At 36.6% G+C, this 22,500-nt stretch overlaps 1 protein-coding gene across 1 annotated transcript in view; it reads left to right on the forward strand.

Moving 5' to 3' along the window:
- LOC111046719 (ras-related protein Rap-2b-like) overlaps window positions 1-22,500 on the forward strand; it is a 435,025-nt gene that overhangs the window by 163,500 nt on the left and 249,025 nt on the right. The window contains 1 exon segment of the mRNA XM_039436492.1: window positions 10,952-11,168. Within this exon segment, the coding sequence (XP_039292426.1) occupies window positions 11,068-11,168 (101 nt within the window). The 5' untranslated portion in view covers window positions 10,952-11,067.

Below are 22,500 nucleotides of genomic sequence, written 5' to 3' on the forward strand. Positions count from 1 at the left end.
ATGCTGCTTCTATTCGGTACCGAATTCAAACGGAATTACCGTTTCACACTTATCAGAATTTGCCGAAAACGAAACCAACCGAATGAGTGTGAAACTAGCCTTATGGAACATAATCTTATGAACTTGAATTCATTTATTTATTTATCATTTACAATCAACTAAAAGCGTACACTTTAGCCCAATCAACTAAAGGACAGAGGAACAGACTACAGTCCAAAACTTCTTTTCATCCAAATTTCATAAAATAAATTTAGTCCAAATAAAGGTTATGTGCGACTTTCCAAATTCTTCACTGATTTCCACATTGAATCAAAACACTTCAAACAATTGTGCGAAATATCAATGTGAGGACAATGTAGTTGATGATGATGGTTAAAGCTGAAGATTAGGTGTTTTTCGCAATAATAAGAAGCATTGTTGTCCTGGAAATCTATATGAGATGGAGCGCTCAACCTGGTCTTAGATTGTAGAGCACAAAACTACGCCTAGAGAGATATTAAATCTATCATCTAAATGGTAACAATCGGAAGATATTGTTGATCAAGAACTAAAAATCATCGAAATTGATTTTTTCTTAAATTTTTTTTCTCATTTATAACTTGTACTCATTTTTCAAAAATCATTACTCATTAGAGATAGGGAGTTCTCAACGATCTCATTTCATTAAGAATTTTATAATCTAAAAAAATCGAGAGCAAAGTTTTCAGTCCGAAAACTGGATTTGGAGAAAAGCTGCAAACTGGAAAATGAACAGAAAATACGAGTTTTTTGGGCCTTGTATCTAGCACAAATAAATTTTGCATGAAGGGATTGACTTCTCTAATGTATCCAAATAATATGGAATATTGAAAATTCAAAACTACAATATATAATAGTAAGAGAAGGCCGACTGCGCCCTAACTTTGCCCTCCCAGGTATAAAATAAAGGCATTCATTCTATTCTATATTGCAAGCATCAATGTGACTGGACTATGAAGTTCAGATGCCTAAGTTCCGCCCAAGATCGGCGGTTTTTGAGCGTTTCTTTTGCTTTTTCTAGCCCTTCTTAGGGAATTATTGACAGAGATCATGTTTAAATTTCATATGGAAGTTCAGCAAGGGTCTAGAGATTTTGTCTTGAGAGGACTACAGAATTACGTCAAATATAATGTTCAAGCGAAGCGCGTCTGCCGTCTAGTATTTCTATATTGATAAGAACAACTATTCTCAGTTGTTACATCTTTATAACCTCAAAAATCTGGTGTGGCGCACTCACACAACTTTCCTTGCCGTTATGAAAAATTATCACCTGACGCTAGTGTACCCGCGCATCTCAAGTCTACTATTCAAAGATTTGAGCCTGCTGATGACAGGGCAATAACGCTGGAGACACACAAGGTCTTTTATCTCTTCATAGTGAATCAATTAATAGAATCAACAGTTGCTAACAGTTTGCAATTGGATAATCACATTTTCTCGAATTTCGAGCTTATTTTTGATTTTAGGTGGATATGTTACTCAGCATGAATTGTAGAGATTCTCATGCTCAATCTTTTCCACTTGAAGTCTTTTGTTTAAATTGTATCTGAAGCCTGATAATTGAGAATCTAAAATCAAACTTTGCATAAATGGGGTGGAGCTCCTGAAATTTTTACAGATATGGGACTTGTGGCAGTTGATAGAGCTTATCGATGACTATTTTGGGTATGACTTAAATCAAAATCGTTGGAGCCGTTCTCGAGAAAATCGCGAAAAACCCTGTTTTTGACAATATTTGTACCATTTTAGCCGCCATCTTGAATTGCATTTGATCGAAAATGTTCGTCTCGGATCCTTATAGTGTAAGGACCTCAAGTTCCAAATTTCAAGTCATTCCGTTCATTGGAGATGAGATATCGTGTACACAGACGCTCATACACTCATACACCACCCACACACACACCCACACCACCCACACACACACACACACACACACACAACACCCACACCACAACACACACACACACACATCAACCAAACCAAAAAACACTTTTTTGGATTCAGGGGACCTTGAAAACGTATAGAATTTAGAAATTGGGGTACCTTAATTTTTTCGGAAAGCAATACTTTCCTTACCTATGGTAATAGGGCAAGGAAAGTAAAAATATAGGTTATATATACTAATTAACTTCAAATCAAAAGTGTCGACATATACTATTTTTGGACAATTTTTTCTAAATTTGGGAAAGGAACACTTTTGAGCTTTAAGCCCTTTGCTCATTTCCTAATCATTCATTGTTGAGAATGATATTGTTCCTATCAATGTATGAATAAATAAATAAATATCAATTAGCAAATAATATTCAGATGGTTAACCATGTTTTAAACAATATTAAAACTCACCGATCAAATTCAAATACCATTGTTACGCTGTAAATTCACTGCCTGCAATTACTGTACTGTAACAATACACAAGTGAATCAGCAAATAATACCAGCTCTAATCTTCCAATTCATTGCATTCTATTGGACGAAATTCATACACAAATTTATACGAGCTTATTTCGGGGATCAAGGGAAGGATTATGACGTCACAGGCTCATAGCTGTGACGTCACAAAGCCATGTGATAAGCGCTCATTTGCATATAACACGATGTTGTCATTTGCAGTATTGTAGGCTACTAATTGTCATATTGTTCACATATGTATATGTTAATATGTATATATTCATGTCTATTGTTCACATATGTATATATGTCTAAGTTCCATGTCTATTGTTAAGATAATGTCTTATCACACGTTGGCAGATAGCTATGGCGAGGTCCGTGTTATTATATGACAGTATTTGATTAACAAATACTGCTATCCTTGTCTATCATTCGACAAAACAGATAGCGCTATCCTTTTCCAGCACTGCAACGTACCTAGATAGTTTTCAAACAATGTAGAAATTTGACTGATTAACACATTATTTGATGTCAACTTTGTAAATTTGTTATTTGATGATTTAAAAATTTGTTGTGATAACACTAATTTGAAATTGAGTTTCCATTATGGAAAAGTACCACAAAATCACTCGCAACACAATTGTAATGAGAAATTTGTTTTCCTGAGGAATTTCCTTCTTCTCCAACTTCTTCATATTTTTATTCTTCATTTTCTTCTTTCTTGTCCTCTTCTCCTTCTTCTTCTTCTTCTTCTTCTTCTTCTTCTTCTTCTTCTTCTTCTTCTTCTTCTTCTTCTTCTTCTTCTTCTTCTCCTTCTTCTTCTCCTCCTTCACCGTCTCTCTCTCCCTCTTCTTCGTCATCATCATCCCCTCCCCAGCATTCTCTTCTTCTCCTTTCTGAACTTATTCCTTCGCTCCTCTCCCTCCTTCTCTCTATTCTTGATTCCTCTCATCTCTTCTACTTCTTCTTCTCCCTCTTTTCCTCCTTCTACTTCATCTCCTTCTCCCTCTTCTTCGTCATCATCATCCCCTTCCCAGTTTTCTCTCCTTCTCCACCTCCTCTCCAAACTTATTCCTTCTCTCCTTTACCTCTTTCTCTCCTTTCTTGATTCGTCTCATCTCTTCTACTTCTTCTTCTCCCTCTTTTCCTCCTTCTACTTCATCTCCTTCTCCCTCTTCTTCGTCATCATCATCCCCTTCCAGATTTCTCTCCTTCTCCACCTCCTCTCCAAACTTATTCCTTCTCTCCTTCCTTGATTCATCTCATCTCTTCTACTTCTTCTCCTTCACCTGTCACCTCTCTCTTTCTTCCTATTATCCTTCTTGTTCTTCCTCTACAAGTACATCCTATCTATCTTTCCGCTCTTAAGAAGTTCAACCACAAGTCCCATTCCTATGTAAAAATATTCTCTTCTGACTCCTTGAACAGCTTGAATTCGTAAAATATCCCCGTGAAAGAAGTGTAAAGAACAAATAAAGGTGAGAAAGGTAGATCTCGAATACTTATGAGAACGTTCAATTGGGCTTCGGAGAATTCGTGGTTTCGATCTCTCTCACACCACAGAGAACTAAGGATCTTCCATCCTTCTCGCACTCACCGCATATTATGTGTATAGTGGGGCATCTCTCGCTGTAAGTGGGTGTATGATAATAGTGGGGCCTGTCTTGTGTTAGTGGGGTGGGTTTACCCACCATTAGCAGGGTAATGGATGGAGGATTCTGATTTCAAAGAGGGTGAATCATGACTCAGCTATTCGAGATTCGAGGAGAGAATCCAGGGAATGTTTAGTCCCAGATTCCATATTGGATAATGGTTGTTAAGGTGCGTATACAGACGTGAGCGCCTCAAACATGCATATTAATTCTCTCTCCCTCAGATGTTGGTATTCTTATTCTATATCTGTCTTTGTACAAGAACAGTAAGATACATATGAATGAATAAATGAATAATGAGTGATGAATTTATTGCCAAATACAAGAAATATTTTCACAAATAAAAATCTGGTGTGGCGCACTCACACAACTCTCCTTGCCGTTATGAATATTGGATCACCTGACGCTGGTGGACTCGCGTATCTCAAGTCTACTATTCAAAGATATGAGACAGCTGGTGATAGGTCAATAACGCTGGAGACACACGAGGCCTGCTATTTCTTCGTAGTGAACGATTTACAATGTTTAAATTGTATATATGGAGGCTGATAATTGAGAATCTAAAATCAAACTTTGCATAGATTGGGCAAAGCTCCTGGAATTTCAACAGATATAGGACTTGTTGCAGTTGATGAAGCTTATCAATGACTATTTCAGGTATGAATTTGATCGAAATCGTTGAAGCCGTTTTCGAGAAAATCGCGAAAAACCCTGTTCTTGACAACATTTTCGCCATTTTGGATTGCATTTTATCGAAATTGTTCGTGTCGGATCCTTATATAGTGTAAGGACCTCACGTTCCAAGTTTCAAGTCATTCCGTTAACTGGTAGATGAGATATCGTGTACACAGACGCACATACACTCATACGCACACACACACACACACCACACACACACCACACACACACCACACACACACACACACACACACACACACACACCCCCACACACACACACACACACACACACACACACACACACACACACACACACACACACATACATACATACATACCTATACCTAAAATCCACTTTTTCGGACCTTGAAACGTAAAGAAATTTAGAAATTGGGGTACCTTGATTTTTTTCGGAAAGCAATACTTTCCTTACCTATGGTAATAGGGCAAGGAAAGTGAAAATAATCATTAAAATACAATAGTTTTTGGTGTGACTGGAGAAAGAAGCCTTGAGCTCCAGCCACGACTTCTAAAAAGTTCCAAGTTCTAAAATGAATAAATAACAGCCAAGGTCTATAAATACAGGTCATGACTCAATTCCATGATGCATTGAAAAATCGCCATTTTATGGGGTTCTAGTTCACCAAATTTCAAATTTACAAGCAGTTATCATTATAGATTGAACAACATTATGTGTTATTTTATTATATTGTTCAAGGAATATTGCTTGGCTTTGAATTGTAAAATAAATTCTTCCCACAGAATAATAATATTTAGATCCCAACTAGGAACTGAATTGTTGATTTTTAGATTGGGAACTTCAAACTATTTTTGAGGTTTGCCTTTTGTCCCAATGCCTCATAACAAGTTACAAGAATGAGAACAATTTTTAATAATAAACATGAATTATTGAATCTATTGAATGAAGAAGACTAAGAAATTATAAAAACAAAAAAAAATGAAAAAAAATTATTGAATCATTTATTATTGAAATTCCATTATTAAAAAATCGAAAACCTGAATTTACATATTATCTGAACCAGAATATTGTTTTTAAAGTTTTAAAGAGCATAATGCATGATTTTGTTATGAGCAGATTGGAATATTTCAAATGTACCGCCATAAAGACCCCACATAATGGCCGCTCCATAAGGAACACGAGTGTCATGACCTGTATTTATAGAGCTTGATAAAAGCATCACCTGATGATAAGAGAATAAGCGTGTTCGGGGCGCTCAAGTGTGTACGCACCTCAATACGACGGCTTTTGGGGCCGGTTTCCGAGCTCGGGATTCAGCTAGTTCTAGACTTTAAACAGCTGGAGTCAGAAAATTGGCTTTCCAAAACGGGGCGTAGTCGCAGTTTTTATGATAATCTTTATTTTCCCATTTCTATGATTGGAAACGTTTTTTGTTGACGAAATGAAACATTCCTAAATAATTCAAAATAGCTGAAGCTTCAAACTATTTTTCTAAATCGACTAAGTCACTGTCAATGTTGTAGAACCGTTGCATGATGAAATGAAAACACACATATAACATTTATTTCATAAGTGTCTTATAAAACGGTAGAATTTGACAATAAATTTGTGTTTTCATTCCATTATTTCTCTTTATTTCATTTTGTGTTAAATTTTCTAGTTTTTCGTAATTTAATTAATCGTTGACTGCGACTACGCCCCGTTTTGGAAAGCCCATTCTCTGTCTCCAGCTGTTCTAAGTCTAGAAATTAGATGAATCCCGGAAATCTCGGAAACCTGCCCTAGAGTGTGATGGATAATCTCACACTTCATAAAAGAGACAGAGAAAAAAGATATCTCATGCAGTATTTCCACTATGATTTGAAGTCTGATGTAATAGCTGGAAAACAACTAAATACAGAACAGAGATCAATATTATTCGGAAATTCATCTATAATATCATTGCAGCAGGAAAAGTGGGTGACCCCCATTATTAACTACATAGAAGATATTACAATATTAAAAATCAGGTGTGGCGCACTCACACAACTTTCCTTGCCATTATGAAAATTGATCACCTGACGCTAGTGTTCACGCGCATCTCAAGTCTACTATTCTAAGATCAGAGTCAGCTAGTGACAGGACAATAGCGCTGCAGACACACGAAGTCTGCTATCTCTTCATTGTGAATGATTTAATAGAATCAACATTTGCAACAGCTTGCAATTGAATAATCTTATTTTCTCGAATTTCGAGCTTATTTTCAATTTTATGTGAAAATATTACTGAACATTAATTGTAGAGATCTTTATACTAAATCTTTTCCACTTGAAATGTTTTGTTTAAATTGTATCTGAAGCCTGATAATTGAAAATCTAAAATCAAACTTTGCATAGATGGGGCGGTGCTCCTGAAATTTTTACAGATATGGGACATGTGGCATTTGATAGAGCTCATCAATGACTTTTCTAGGTATGAATTTGATCAAAATCGTTGAAGCTGTTTTCGAGGAAATCGCGAAAAACCCTGTTTTTGACAACATTTTCGCCATTCTAGCCGCCATCTTGAATCGCATTTGATCGAAATTGTTCGTGTCGGATCCTTATAGTGTAAGGACCCCAGTTCCAAATTTCAAGTCATTCCGTTAATTGGGAGATGAGATATCGTGTACACAGACGCACATACACTCATACACACACACACACACACACACACACCCAAAAACCAATACCCAAAAACCACTTTTTTGGACTCAGGGGACCTTGAAACGTATTGAAATTTATTTAGAAATTGGGGTACCTTAATTTTTTTCGGATGCAATACTTTCCTTACCTATGGTAATAGGGCAAGGAAAGTAAAAAAGATATCTCATGCAGTATTTCCACTATGATTTGAAGTCTGATGTAATAGGTGGCAAACAACTAAATACAGAACAGAGATGAATATTATTCGGAAATTCATTTATAATATCATTGCACCAGGAGAAGAGGGCGACCCCCATCCTTCTCCTCATAGGAGATATTACAAGATTGAAAATGAAGTAGCTAGAAGTAAGAATTTTAGTGAGTGAGAGATCAACTTAGTTCATTGATTCAATCCTATTCATAAACTTAATGATTGAGAGAGAAAAAGAACACAAAACGATTTCTCTCCTGAATTTTGATTAAGAAAACAACATAAATATGTTATAGAAGAGGAATGTAAAGAGGAAGACGGAACAGGGGAGAGAAATAGGTAGAAACAGAAAAAGAAAGAGAAGGTAAATTCAACCAACCCAAAGTAAACCCTATGAAGCACTTTGAGGTGTAGTTTATGTGCTGTACCAACTCAATACCATTAATCTTATGGTTAACATTAAACAGGCTCTCGTTTCCAAAGAACCAGGCTTACCAACGTAGCCTGTGAAATATTAGGCCTACCGCTTGCAGTGCAGCCAATAACACTGCTGATTGATAGCTGAAAACAATGTTATTCAGAATAAGGGTGAGACCATACTAGGCGCCAACCCAATTAGCAAAACGGAGAACTTCCTGCCGTGTCGACTCTGAAAACGCCGTTTGAAAACAGCTGAAAAAAACGCCAAATATGGTCTCACCTTTATTCAGGATAAAATAATGAGATCATATTAGGCGTTTTTTCAGGCGACAACTCAATCAGCCAATCAAAGATCTTCCTGCCGTGCCGACTCTGAAAACGTCGTCTGAAAACATTTGAAAAAACGCCTGATATGGTCTCACTCTGAGAGGGTTACAATAGTTGAAATCAGATGGATCAATAGTACGCCTTATTTTCAGTCTATATCATGATAGGTTACACTAAAGAGCGCCCCAGGCTGGAGAACTCGCTCAAAAAGCCGCCGTTATATCCTGAAAAAGGACGAAGGAGAGTCAATTTTGTTGTCCAACGAATTTGACCTGTGAAAAGGTTTGAAGAATATTTTTTCAAAGTTTGATGCTGATTGATCAATTCTTTCTAAAGTTATAGTAGAGCATACAAACAAACGGACAACGACTTTGGGCTTGAGTGAGTCAAAAGTGAGAACTCAGGTATTTGAGTATTTTAAAGTAAAAGGAATTCTTCATTGTAATCAACTCTCATTATTGAAGTACAATTAGCGAAACTTCGAGGGAAAGTTTTGTTCATTCATAACGTGGCTGGAGTTTGGAACTACATCAGTTATTGATGGAGCTCATAATTGAGGGAAATTCATTTTCACTGGATGGGAAACTTGGAAAATTGGCAGCAGGATTCCTGAATTCTTGATGTTTCAATTTTCAAGAGAGAGGTCATTGCACTCTCCAAAACTAAGCTTGATAGATGCATTAATGTTTTCGATTCTCTTCTGCATAAAGTTTCTATAGATACTTTATGGAAGGACGTTTTCCAATAATTGATTCAGATACTTTCCACATTCAACATATTTCTTCATAAGTTTCGATTAATACTCTTTGAGAAGAGAGTATTCCAATGATTAAATTAGGAATATTGTTATGAAAATTATGAAGCAGAGGGTGTTTCCAACCTGATGCACGATTAGATATCAGGTATTAAAAAAAAGAAATTCATAAATTGTGATACTGTAGAAATCCGAGTAAGTAAAAAATCTAATCTAATTCATGATAACAGTGAAGGTTATGGGTAATAATTCAAGAGAATTATCCTTTCTTTTCTACTCTAATATTAATGGATTGGCTAATGATACTTAAAAGAATGTTCCTTGACAGCAAATGATGCAAGGAATGAGTTTACTTTCCTGCTTTGAATTCCTCATGATCCATTCAATATTCTTTAGGATTATTTTCATTTGCACCGTACTGTAATACACTCACGTGTACTGTACTGGTTCTCCAGGTTCCACTTCCGCTGCCATATCAGATCGTTTCTTAACAATGTGGAAATATAATCAACAAAGAAATTGATCTCATGATGGAAATCTATCATGGAATTATTGGAAAAAATATTTTAAAATATAATAATTGATCATTTAAACCAAGAATGTGCAGTTCTAAAATATTCCGGTATCAGACATCCAATAAAGAAGGCAGTGGCAAGGCATAGAATCAGCAACACTGTTCTCTTATCTTTCTCCTCTTTTATTATAACGTGAACCTCACTATATACCTGAGCCAGTCAGGTCACACAATATTATAAGACCTGTTATTTATATAACAGGTCCTATTTATATAATAGACCTATATTATTTCTATATCCAATAGAAACTATGTAATGTACATATATATGGAGTCATATTACTCCTTCCTAAATATATTTCCACCTGATATGAAGCTGATGATTATATAAAATGACTATAAAATCTATAGATATTTCATAAATTTCATGACACTCTAAACATTTTCTCTCCTTGTTTTTGTGCAGTTATCGGTGAGATGTTTGTTGGTATAGTGAAGTCCACTTTATAATGGCAGTGTTTGATTAGCAATAGTATTGCTACCCTTGCCTATCATTCAACAAAGCGGATAGCGCTATCTCTTTCTCGCTTTGCTCTATTGCTGAATGGTCTTTCAACAATGTAGAATTATTAATTAATTAACAAAATAGTTCATCTTGATTATGAAAATTCATTATGAAATCATTGAAAAATGTAATTCCTTGCTTAATAAAATATGATTGATTATTTCAAACGAGAATGAACACTTGATATTACATTAATAAACCTGTATCAGCTAACGTTTATAGAAGGCATTGACAAGACAGAGGATCGGCAACGTTGTATTTCCATCTTTCTCCACTGCCATTATAACGTGGACCTCACTAAACGTTATATCAATACACTAGACAATTTTGATTTATCTAAATTGGGGAGAGGAATAGAACAAGGTTACCTTATTTTTGCCTCCCTATCATTTTGATTATGTGGTTATTGTATAAATAAATGAATGAAACCATAGAGAAACAATAGCATAAGTAGATATCCCATGGTATAGGGCGTGTATGTCGCAACTTTTACTGTTATCTCAAGCCGATTTCTGTTGATTTGTACTGTTTTGACCGGGTAAGAGTGTATGAACGGCACAATATGAGAGACTACCAGCGTCATAAAGATTCACAGGGAAGAACTACGAGGACTATATCAGCTTGAGATAACAGTTAAAGTTGCGACATAAACGCCCTATACCATGGAATTTCTACTTATATGCTATTGTTTCTCTATGATGAAACCTCGCAGATCTGAGGCGCTCCCATAGATAAATATTTTGTTTGACATTTTTCAACATTTTGTCTTCTTTTTTTTGCAGGTTTCAGTGAGATGTGCGGTGGTGTCGTAGGGTGTAGGCCTACATAGTTGGGGTGCTGAAGGGGTGAAGGGGTGCTCTAGTGGGGTGCTCTGGTGGGGTGCTCTAGGGGGGCCCAAATGAAGAGTGCCAAGGGCAGACACCAGTTCAAGAGGAGGTTCAGTCTTCAACCCTCCTCTTTCCTCAGGGAGGAACCCGACGCCAACCATCGTAGTCCAAGGTAGGAGAAAAGCTAATCAACATTTTCAAATTTCCATTCATCTATCTACAGGAGCATCTTTGAAAACGTCAATTTTCGACTAACTACATTTCCTTCATGAATTATAAATATGAATAAATAGTTGTATTTTGAGTTTCATAGATTAGTTAGATAGTCCAGGCAATGAATGCTCAAAAATAGTATAGAGGGAAATGTTTGGAAGACAATTTTTGACCCCGCAGTTCTTTTCAGGGTAGTGAGGAAGTGAACATATCAAAATCCCCACCCCGACCTCCTGTGCTAAGGGGATGGGGGTGGTTCAAAGGTTACCATTTTTTGGTTTCTCGCATATAACTCGAAAACTATGTAATAGTATGTGTGTAATTCTAAGTAATAGTGACATAACTGTTATAAACAAATTGAGGCTCACATAATTTCAAACAATATTCATCCCACAACCCTCTCTATATTTTCTCTAGTTCTCAAGATATCCGCTCTTTAAGGTGTGACATTTTTGAAAAACACGATTGCCGATTACAGCTCTATAAGCTCTTAATCAGCATAGATTTTTCCCATCGATTTCTAAAAAGTTATATAAGCAAAAATTGAGGCAAACATGTCTTTTCAAAAATGTCACACCTTCAAGAGCGGATATTTCATCTCAAAAACTAGAGAAGATATGAAAAAAGTTAAATGAATATTGTAGGAAATTATGTAAGCTTCAATTTGTTTATGACAATTATGTCCGTGAAATACATAGTTTTCGAGTTATATGCGAGAAACCAAAAAATGGTACCTTTGAACCACCCCCATCCCCTTAGCACAGGGTGGTAGGGGTGGGGACTTGATATGTTTACTTCTCCACCACCCTGAAATGAACTGCGAGGTCAAAAATATTGTCTTCCAAACTTTTCCCTCTATATCCTTTTTTGAGCATTCATTACCTGGACTAGTGAATGTTTGACTAACTAAATATTTATTTTATGAAATCTTTCAAGTAAATAGGTATTTTGAGCTTCATAGATTAGTTAGAAGCCACGCAATAATTTCTCCTTACAGATTGAGAATAAATGGAGATTGGTTTTTGTATAAATTGCAGAAGAAGCTTTCGAAAATTCAGACTGTTCTGGGAAAATCAGGAGTATAAAATTGAGCTGTTTACAAATTTTTCTCATACAGTCTTCAGAAAAAATTGAAAAGAGATCAATATATTGTCTAAGAAAAAGAATAGAATAGAATAGAATAGAATAGAATGGCTGCCTTTATTTTTACCTAGGAGGGCGGAGTTAGGGCGCAGCCGGCCCTCTCTTACACTCAACCCTCCAATACAACGCTAAATAATTGCTAGATTAAACAAATCAAATTAAGAAAAAATATATATACAATATATAGAAACAAGGTAAATAAACACTATTGAAATACAAAAAATAATCAATGGAGAAAAAAAATAATAACAAAACCTAAATTATAATTAAGATATGAATAGAAATTAAATAATAAAAGCGGTAATAAAAAGCGGTGACATCAGAATGACAAAAAGGTTCGAGATATTTGTTGCAAAAATTGAAGACTATAGTAAGAGTTACGTTATTGTTACTCTTCTTCTTCCTCCTTGCCTTTTTCCCATATTTGGGGTCGGCTCTCCTTGATCTCAGTTACGTTATTGTTACTATAAATTAATAAACGATTATTCATTTTCAATTATTTTCAAAAATAAAAAATATTTATTTTATCAGTATTCAGATCTTTTACATCATCTGAATAATATAGAACTATATCAGATCTTTTTTGAATTCTATTATAAATTCTTAAACATCATTGATTGTGATAAGTGTGCACCTGATCAACAATGGTTTCATATATCCTTGATATTGGTTTGGAATAACGTGAATCACAACTATCTATTACAGAAGGCGGTGGTGACAGGAATTTGGCAACTCTACCATTCTATTATTTTCATTACCTAACTTTATCGAGTGAACGTTACGATGAGAACATTTGTATTCATACAAACTGGAGAGAAAGAAATTCGAGTAATCTGATAAAAGCTTCAAATATAACAGGACAAAGTATGAGTGAGATGTTTGTGAAAAAGTTGGAAGGTGCTTCTGAGGTGTTGAATTATTGTAGGATGCAAAATAGCAAGGTAAACAGATGTGTGGGCGAAATATAATACATTTGAATCACACATCACACAATAACAGGGAAAATGGAGAATAAGAAGAAGGAGAGAGAGAGAGAGAAGGTGGAAAGTGAGAGAAAGAGTGATAGAGAAAGGAAGAGAAGGGGTTAGAGAAGTGAAGGATAAGAAGTGGAGACACAACAGAGAAACAGAGAGAAAGAAGGTGGAAGAAGAGAGAAAGAGCGATGAAGAGAAAGAGAAGGGGTCATAGAAGTAAAGGATAAGAAGTGGAGACACAAGAGCAGGAGGAGGGAGAAGGGAAAAGAACAGAGAGAGAAGAAAGAGGAAGAGAGAAGCTGGAAAGAGATGAGAAAGTGACAAAGGAGGAGGACAGGGGTAGGAAGATTGTGGATGAAGGGTAGGAGGAGAAGTAGAGACATAAAATGTGAGTATGAAGATGACGTGGTATTTATTTGATTCACATCATAGAAGAGAGAAAAAGAACAGGTAGAGAGAAAGTGGAAGAAGAGAGAAAGAGTGAAAAAGGAAGTGAGAAAGAGGGTGAAAGAGATAGTGGATAAAAAGAAGGAGAAGAGGTAGAGGCACAATATGTAATGGTGAAGATGACTTAGTATTTATTTCATTCACAGTCCAGTAGAGCAAGAGAGTTTAAGAGAGAGTAAGGATAGAAGATAGGATTGTATAAAGGAGAATAGATAGATGATGGGAGAGAAAGAGAGAGAAGGAAAGATAGAATGGTATGAAGGAGAATAGAGAGAGAGAAACCGATATATTGAGTGATGGAGACAGGGAGTGAGAGAGAAACTTGCGAAGAGGGGAACAGAATGTGCGATGGTGAAGATGACATAGTATTTATTTGATTTACAGCATAGAGGAGCAAAGGATAAAAGGAGAGTGTGAGAGATAGAGATAGGATGATGTACAGGAGAGATACAAGAGGAAGTAGAGAGAAGATGGAGAGATTGATTGATTGATTGATTGATTGATTAGCTGCCTTTATTAAAAACCTAGGAGGGCGAAGTTAGGGCGCAGCCGGCCCTCTCTTACACTTAACCTTCCAATACAATTCTAAGTAAAACTAAAACACTATACAACAAAGATTATACCTAAGATAAAATAAAACAATTTACAAAATACTAAAATTTTCAAATAGCGAATGAAAGAAAGAAAAAAAAACAAAATTTCTTTCTAATTGAATCAGTGAAAATAATACAATGAGAAAAAGAGAAAACTGAAAAGTGAAAACGGAAGAAACGTCAGTTCAAAATCCATAGATCATTTCGATAGAAGAAAAAAGAAGAAAGAGAATATAAATTAAGAGGAAGAAAGACACCCACACACACACACACACACACACACACAACACACACACACCACACACACACACACCACACACACACACACACACACACACACACACTAACACACACGTAAGATTTAGTGAACATTCCAGCCGAGTCCACCACCCCTGATCCACCGCAAGACAGCCGCCCCGAACCGACGATGTCCCTCAACAAGCCTTAGCTCAGCAGGCAGAGAATTCCACAAACTACAGGCTGTCACAAGGAACGACTTGTTGTACATACAGTCCTATGTGTTGGGACAGCCAGCAGATGGGATCCATGCCGCGTTCCTCCACGACCAAAGTCACCCAAGTAACGGTACTCTACTGCCAGATACTTAGGGATTTTAGTTTTCAATATCTTATAGAGGAAGCACAAAGCATGATGTGATCTACTCTCACGCAGCTTCATAAGTTCAAGTCTGTTAAAGTATTCAGTTACATGGTCGTCACGTCTCAGGTTAAGATAAAGCGAACACAGTAATTATGTGCACGCTGCATCCTCTGCAGAAGTTGAACTGTCATGTCAAGAGTCACAATGTCACAGTAGTTGAAGATCGGGAAGATCAGAGTCTTGACCAACATAACCTTCGTTGAAAAGGAATGAAGTCAGAGATCCTTTCAATGTCATAATCCCCCCAATGACCCTGTTACAAGTCTGAGTCACGTGGCTGGTCCAGTCAAGAGTCCTTGTCATTGTAAGTCCTAGATTTTTCACGTCAGAACTGTATTGCAATTGTATGTTATTCAATTTTATAAATGTCCGTTAGTTATGTCAATTGTTTTAAAAGTCTTGAATAACCTATGACTATTGATTTTGATTTAGTTTCGTTAACTTTCAGTCCATTATTCTCAGTCCATCGTACCAAACGAGTCAAGTCAGCATTGACTTCATCAACTGTGATGTCGAGTCAGTTTTCTTGCAGTGCCGGTATACTTGCAAGTCGTCGGCATACAGGTGATGTCTGGTCGTGAGTAGAGTGCTTGTCACGTCATTTATGTAGATGCTGAACAGCAGAGGACCCAATACCGAACCCTGAGGAACTCCTCTGTTCACTTCACGCCACCGTGAAGAGGCATCCCCGACTCTCCACACACTGACACCGACCCTGAAGATAGGACCTCACCCATGCCACAGTGAGTTGGAAAAACCTAAGTTTCTGAGTTTATAGAGTAAAGTGGGATGGAAAATGCTATCGAATGCCTTACTAAAATCTATTAGGACTAGAACTGTTAGCTCTCTACCATCCATAGCCCTACGGATGTCGTCAGTGACTCTCAGGAGTGCAGAGGTGGTGCTATGACCACTACGGAAACCCGATTGAAAGTCACCAATCAATCCAGAACCATGGATAAATGAGCTTAATTGGGAGTGAACGATAATTTCCAGAACCTTGGACAAAACGGATAATAAGCTAATAGGCCTGTAATCGGATGGAGAGAGAGGGTTAGGGATCTTGTTCAAGGGAATCACTATAGATAGCTTCCAGTCATTGGAAAAAGGACGTTAAAAGTGAGGTATTGATCAAAGGGTGAGAAATGGGAGGATAAAAGGAAGGATAATTTTGATGAACTTAATCGGGATACCGTCTGCACCAACAGCATTACTCTTCACTCGATGAACAGCCAAGAAGACCTCTTGCTCCATTACATTGGAGAAGTAGAAGTCCTCATTGGGATGAAAATCAGGCAGAGAGTCAAAGTGAGCACGAGCTTGGTCCAAACCCACAGGGATGTCAGTGAAGAAGTCATTGAGATCATCCAGCGAGTGAGCTACAGTCGGTACCTGCCTCTCCTTGCCAGCCCCAATCTCCCTCAGAGCACGCCAAAGAGATGAAGTTGATGATCGCTTTGAGGAGATCAAGTTACGATAGAATGTAGCTTTCGCATTTCTAATTTTTTGCTTGCAAGAATTCCTCAAACGCTTATAATGATTGAAATCATTGGGGCTTTTTGAAGCTCTTGCAATTTTGCACCAATAATCTCGATCCCTCATTAGCTGGCGTATCTCATCTGTGAGCCATGGAGCAGGATCTCTGGTTACTCTGCGATTTTTTAAAGGAACATGTTTTTCAAAAAGAGAAACTATATTGTGGTTAAGAATGTCCAACATAACATTAACATTGTTAGTTTGGAATATCTGTAACCAGTCAAGGTTAATTGCATCATTGAACAAATTGTGGTAGTTTATATTCTTATAATCTCTATAAGTGATTATTTTTGGTTTAGGTTTAGGCCTCTTAATATTATAAACTAGGAATATCATATCATGTGCAGAGAGGCCTGGAAAGGGGAACTGCCCATGGCACACAGCTGCTCTCACATCGGCAACTGCAATAAGATCAAGCAATGTGTCCGAAGTGGATGTATGGTGCGTAGCTTGGAGAGGCAGCAAGGTCATACCATTCGCAAAAACATAGTGGTCAGTTGTATTTTGTCATGATATCAGGTCCAAGTAAGTCAGTATTGAAGTCACCCATGATAGCCACATGTTCATAGGGCACCATCAGCTCAAGTAGTGCTTCCTCAAATTCTGACATATACCCATATGAGGCGGCCTGTAGCAAACTGCTATTAACATTTTAACTCCGTTACACTTAACCTCAATAAACATGTATTCAGGTCTAGCTGCACGGGAGGTATCAGAGGAAAACTTATGAAAAGGCAGCAGAGAACGCTTGACAAACGCGGCAACCCCTCCCCCATTCTTGTGTAGCCGGTCATTCCGAATGAGCACATAATCCTCGAGTGCAACAAGTCGATTAGGGATTGTCGGTTTTAGCCAGGTCTCGGATACAAGAATGATGTCACAATCTTTGCCCTCGAAAGTGTGCCTAAATTCATCTATATGACAGAGAAGGGATTGCGCATTAACATGAGCGATCTTAAGTCGATCCGGGAAAGGAGAGAATGCCCGCCTGAGGGAATCGCCGACACTCAGCGCGGCCGCGCCGTCATCCTGCTGTATAGACAAGGTGGCTGCGACGAAGCAGCAAGGCAGAAGAGGGGGGTGAATCGGCGAAACAATGAGAAGCTACAAAAAGACACTTACCACATTCATACTGACACACACACACAAAGAAGGAAATGATAGAAGAAATATAGAAATCATAAGAGATAGAAGAAGAAAATAATCAAGTGAAGAAGTCGAGCGCTATGAAACGATAAGATACGCTATATTAAAATGGAGAGATAAAAAACAAAGTAATGTACAGCAGTAAGCAATGAGTCGGAACGCTAGCTACAGGCTTGAGCTGTTCGGCTCCTAAAAGATAAAATTGAGGTTCTAATTCGGTTTTTGTGAATGACAGATCAAAAGTATTTCAGTTCAAGATTAGATACACAGTAAACTAGAAGACTGTAGATGTCGATCAATGCGAGAGTCAAACGGAATAAAAGATAGTGTGAACCGAGTCCATTATTACAGATAGTAGATAAGAGCAATCACGACAATCCTCAGGTAAATAGAATAGATTGGGAGCAGAAAAAATATGAAAATGTAGTGTGAGAGAGATTAGAAGAGAGAGAGAAGGAGAAAAGGAGAGAGATCCAATAATATATTGATAATTGAGAGCAGAAAAGTAATGAATAATAGTGGGAAGATAAACCACATGAAAGATAAATCAGATAGAATCTGTAAGAGAGAGAGAGAGAGAAATAGAAATTTGTAGGGGGGAAGCAAGGAGGGGAAAAATATACACGAGACTTGATGGAAACCATAAATCTTTGTGGCTGCTCTGAATCTCACAGCTGAAAAATTGTTACTGGTGGAAATCTCTTCATTTTCTTCTCCTTCTTCTAGTTCTTCTTTTTCTTCTTCTTCTTCTCTTCTTCTTCTTCTTCTTCTTCTTCTTCTTCTTCTTCTTCTTCTTCTTCTTCTTCTCCTTCTCCTTCTCCTTCTTATATTGGTATCCTTCTATTCGTATTTTTCTTACACTCCCTTTTTTCTGTCTCTCACTTGCTCATCTTCTTGAAAAGTTTCCACCTGTTCACCATCAATTTTCATATATAAGTTAAGTAAGTAATGTAGTTCTTTTATTGAAAGAACTTTTTATTTCTGTAAAATCAACAAATTATAATGATAGGGATAGATAATCTGATGTAACAGCTGGGTTTACTAACTTATATAATATTGAACTCTATTCATTCATTATCTTGCTTATTTCCCTTTTCTTCTTCCTCTTCTTATTTCTCTCTTCTTCCTCTCTCCTCCTTCATTCTCGTCATTCCCACTTCTCATCATTATTCTTATTTTTATCCCTCTCCAATTCTCTCTTCCCTCACATTCTTCTTATTTTCCCTCCCTACTCTACTCTTTTACTATTCCATTGTCTCTCCATTAATCGATTATTATGGTTTCTGATTCTTCTATTTTCTCATCATCTTTTTCAAATATCTTCTAAATCATTTCTCTTCTTCTTCTTTTCCTCTCTCTTCCAACTCAGCAATTATCTTTTTCTCATACCACTCCCTTTCAATATGTTCCAACTCATGGTTTTCTCGTATTTTCCTTATTCCGTCATTTCATCTTTCATTCCTCCATTCTTATTTTCCTTTTCCTTTTCTTCTCTTGTACTGCTATTCTTCCTCCTTTTGTTTGCTCCTTCTCGTTCTGTCTCCACTCCTGCATTCTTCTCTCTCCTTTCTACCTTCTATTCTACCAACCTCGTTCTCTGTCTTTCATCTCTCTCCGTTCTCTTACACCCTTGCTCATATTATTACTCTCCACCTCCATTTTCACTACACTTTATGTTCCATTCCAATCTTACTTTCTCTTTCGCTCTATCTCTCTTTATCTCTCTCTCTCTCACTCTCTGGTAGAGAGTTTGGTAGAGAGTTAGTGGGGAGGATATTTCTAATATTCTTTCCGAAGAATGGACATTGATATGTCCAAAGCTCCGCCAATTTATGTAGATGCATAACAATATAATTATTATCTATAGTTATTATATTACAAATTGCTTTTTCATATCATATACAGTTCAATAATTATTTTCTTAGTCTATATCATGTAAATTCATCTATAATTTTGCTGTATTGTAAGCTATTGTATATAAGTGTATAAGCCAGTATATATTGTAATCTACATAAATAAAGTACTCAATCAATCAATCAATCAATCTCTCCCTCTCTAATTCTAATTTTCAACTGTTATTCTAATTTCATTCATTCATTCATCCCATAATTCTAAGATTCAAATCAACTAGTTTTTAACTTATTAAGTAGAGTTTCTTATTTGAACATTATTTCGAGTTAATATTCCCAACAGCTCTAATTCATCACAACCCGGTCGTGTGTTAATGGGAGGGATATTTTCTATCCTTCTTAGAGAATTGACAATTATTTGTTGAAACACCGCCGATTTATGAAGCTACATGACATTATTATATTATCGTTATTCTAATTGCATACAATCTTCATTCTCATTGATTTATTTTTTATACTTTGTAAAAATTGTTGAGTAACTAGCATTAACGTCATTTAATGTAAACTAGTGTATAAGCCAGTAAATATTGTATCATACATAAAAAAGAAATCTAATCTAATCTGTTTCCATCTCCTCTCCCTGCTCCGTCTTTCTCTCACTTTTATCAAATATACTTTGTGAAAATAATTAAGGACTGAAAATGTTGTGAAGTGAACAACTACAAGACTTGACCTATTTCGTACTCTTTGTAACCTTATCTAAATTTGGGAGAGGATTAGCACAAGGTTACCCTATTTTTTCACTCCCTATCATTTCAATGATGAACTTATTGTATCAATCAATGAAGAATCAATAAAGGGTGTAAGAGAAAGACTTGTACCCGTGTTCAATAGTGTTTGAAATCACATTCCCCACCTGTTTCTCGTCCATTCTCCATCTTTCTCCTTCTCTCCTCAAATTTTTGTCCTCTCTCGCACTCCCACTAGTCATCCCCACCATCCACAACATTGTTGTTGAATATGATATATCGCTGGATGCAAGTGATCGATACATTTTTGCTGAAAATTTATCGCCCTACATGTATTAAGCAATACATGTATATAACGCTACGATATTCGATATTTCCCATCAATTAAGTGGACTATCAGATAGCGTGTCAATATTCACCGTGTACCGTGTAATGTCAGTCATGTGGTAGTCTATGTTGTTTATGGTGAGGCACACGTTATAATGGCATTGAAAAAGATAGGGTAACTGCGTTGACGATTCTCTCTGCCTTGCCATCTTGAATAAAAAAATCCCAGGTATTTGTCAACTGGTATAAGTTTTCTCTGCTTGCCAGAGTGTCAAAACGGTGATGTTTGGTTTAGAAAGTAGTGGTTAAATTTAATATCAGTGAATATTTTTACCTTATTGAATGGAATAGTGTTGATTATATATAATAGTAGTTCTGTGAACAGTGGACCTCACGCAGTATTATCATCCACAAGTACCTGATTGAAACTGTAGACCTTATGGAAATACAGCAATAGACTGGCTTCTCCACACATCTGTGTAATCACTTGTCAGCTGATTTATGATGAATAATAATTCTATAATCTGATTTTTACTCTAATATGGCGTATGAAGGAGGCTCCTTTTTCCGTTTATATTATCCTTGAAATGCAAAATTTCCACAAACCTTGTATATAGGTCGACGCGCAATTTAAAAAGGAACAAACCTGTCAAATTTCATGAAAATGTATTACCACGTTTCGCCGTAAATGCGCAACATATAAACATTTGAACATTAAAAGAAATGCCAAACCGTTGACTTGAATCTTAGACCTCACTTCGCTCGGTCAATAAATAGAAAAATCGAGCCTTAAATTTTGACATCAAATGACTTTTCCTATGTGCACCGAATTTGATGAGTTTTTTTAGTTTTGTTTGTTATGTTCAGGACCAGGTTTATGGCCTATCAAATTTATAATCTGACTTCAGGACTCTATCCAACGGACTTCCAAGGTATACATGTAATCCTCAAGGTGCGTACAGATATACGCGCCGCGAACATGAGCAATTCACTTTTAATCAGCTGATGCCAAACTTTTTATATCTGTATCTTACTGTTTATGTAGGAATACAGATATATCAGCTGATTAAAAGTGAATTGCTCATATTCGAGGCGCGTATATCTGTACGCACCTTAAGCTGTTATAATCATTGCGTCATCCAACAGCCGTCGGTAGATAGTAGACAATAGTGTGTGTTGCTCTATAACCGCCCATGTATTTTATTCTAAACGCCCCGACTAAAACAAAATGACTGTTGTGTGTGTAACCAACCCAGCAGTGCGGCATCAGGTTAAAGACTTACATGCGCTAGACATTGCTTTTGTTTCAAATAATTGTGATGTCTTCGGTGTTTAGAATTAATTGATTTTCAGTAACCTAGTAGTTCTGTGAACAGTAGACCTCTCCCTCAGTAAGTTACATTGACCTGTTGTTATGTTTTCTCAAAAATTAATAAATAATTAACCAATTTAAAATGTCTAGAAAGAATCCTAAATAAACTTAGAGCTTTCTGTCCTATCGTACCGTGACGTGTCGTCCCGGAATGTGAGTGTGAGCGCTGTTATTAGGTCTGGCTGCCGTCGATACGACAACCCAATCAACCCATCAGAGAACATCTATCTGTGTTGTCGTGTTGGCGGAAAATCTGTGGGTTAAAATTAACAAAATAAACTACCATAATGCTTATTACCTACAAACTTCATTTCTCACTTCTCATGATTTTAGAAATCAATTTCTTTTCAATAATATTTGATGCAATTTTAATCATCAGATAAAAAAAGAAAAATTTTTTCAATAAATAACTCCAAACTCCGAACTAGAATCATGGCCTCAGCTTATGGAAAGACAAAGATATAGTAGACTTACTGTCTACTAACGTTGATGGA

This window comes from Nilaparvata lugens, chromosome 10, assembly GCF_014356525.2.
Source record: "Nilaparvata lugens isolate BPH chromosome 10, ASM1435652v1, whole genome shotgun sequence".
In the NCBI taxonomy this organism is placed as follows: Eukaryota; Metazoa; Arthropoda; class Insecta; order Hemiptera; family Delphacidae; genus Nilaparvata; species Nilaparvata lugens.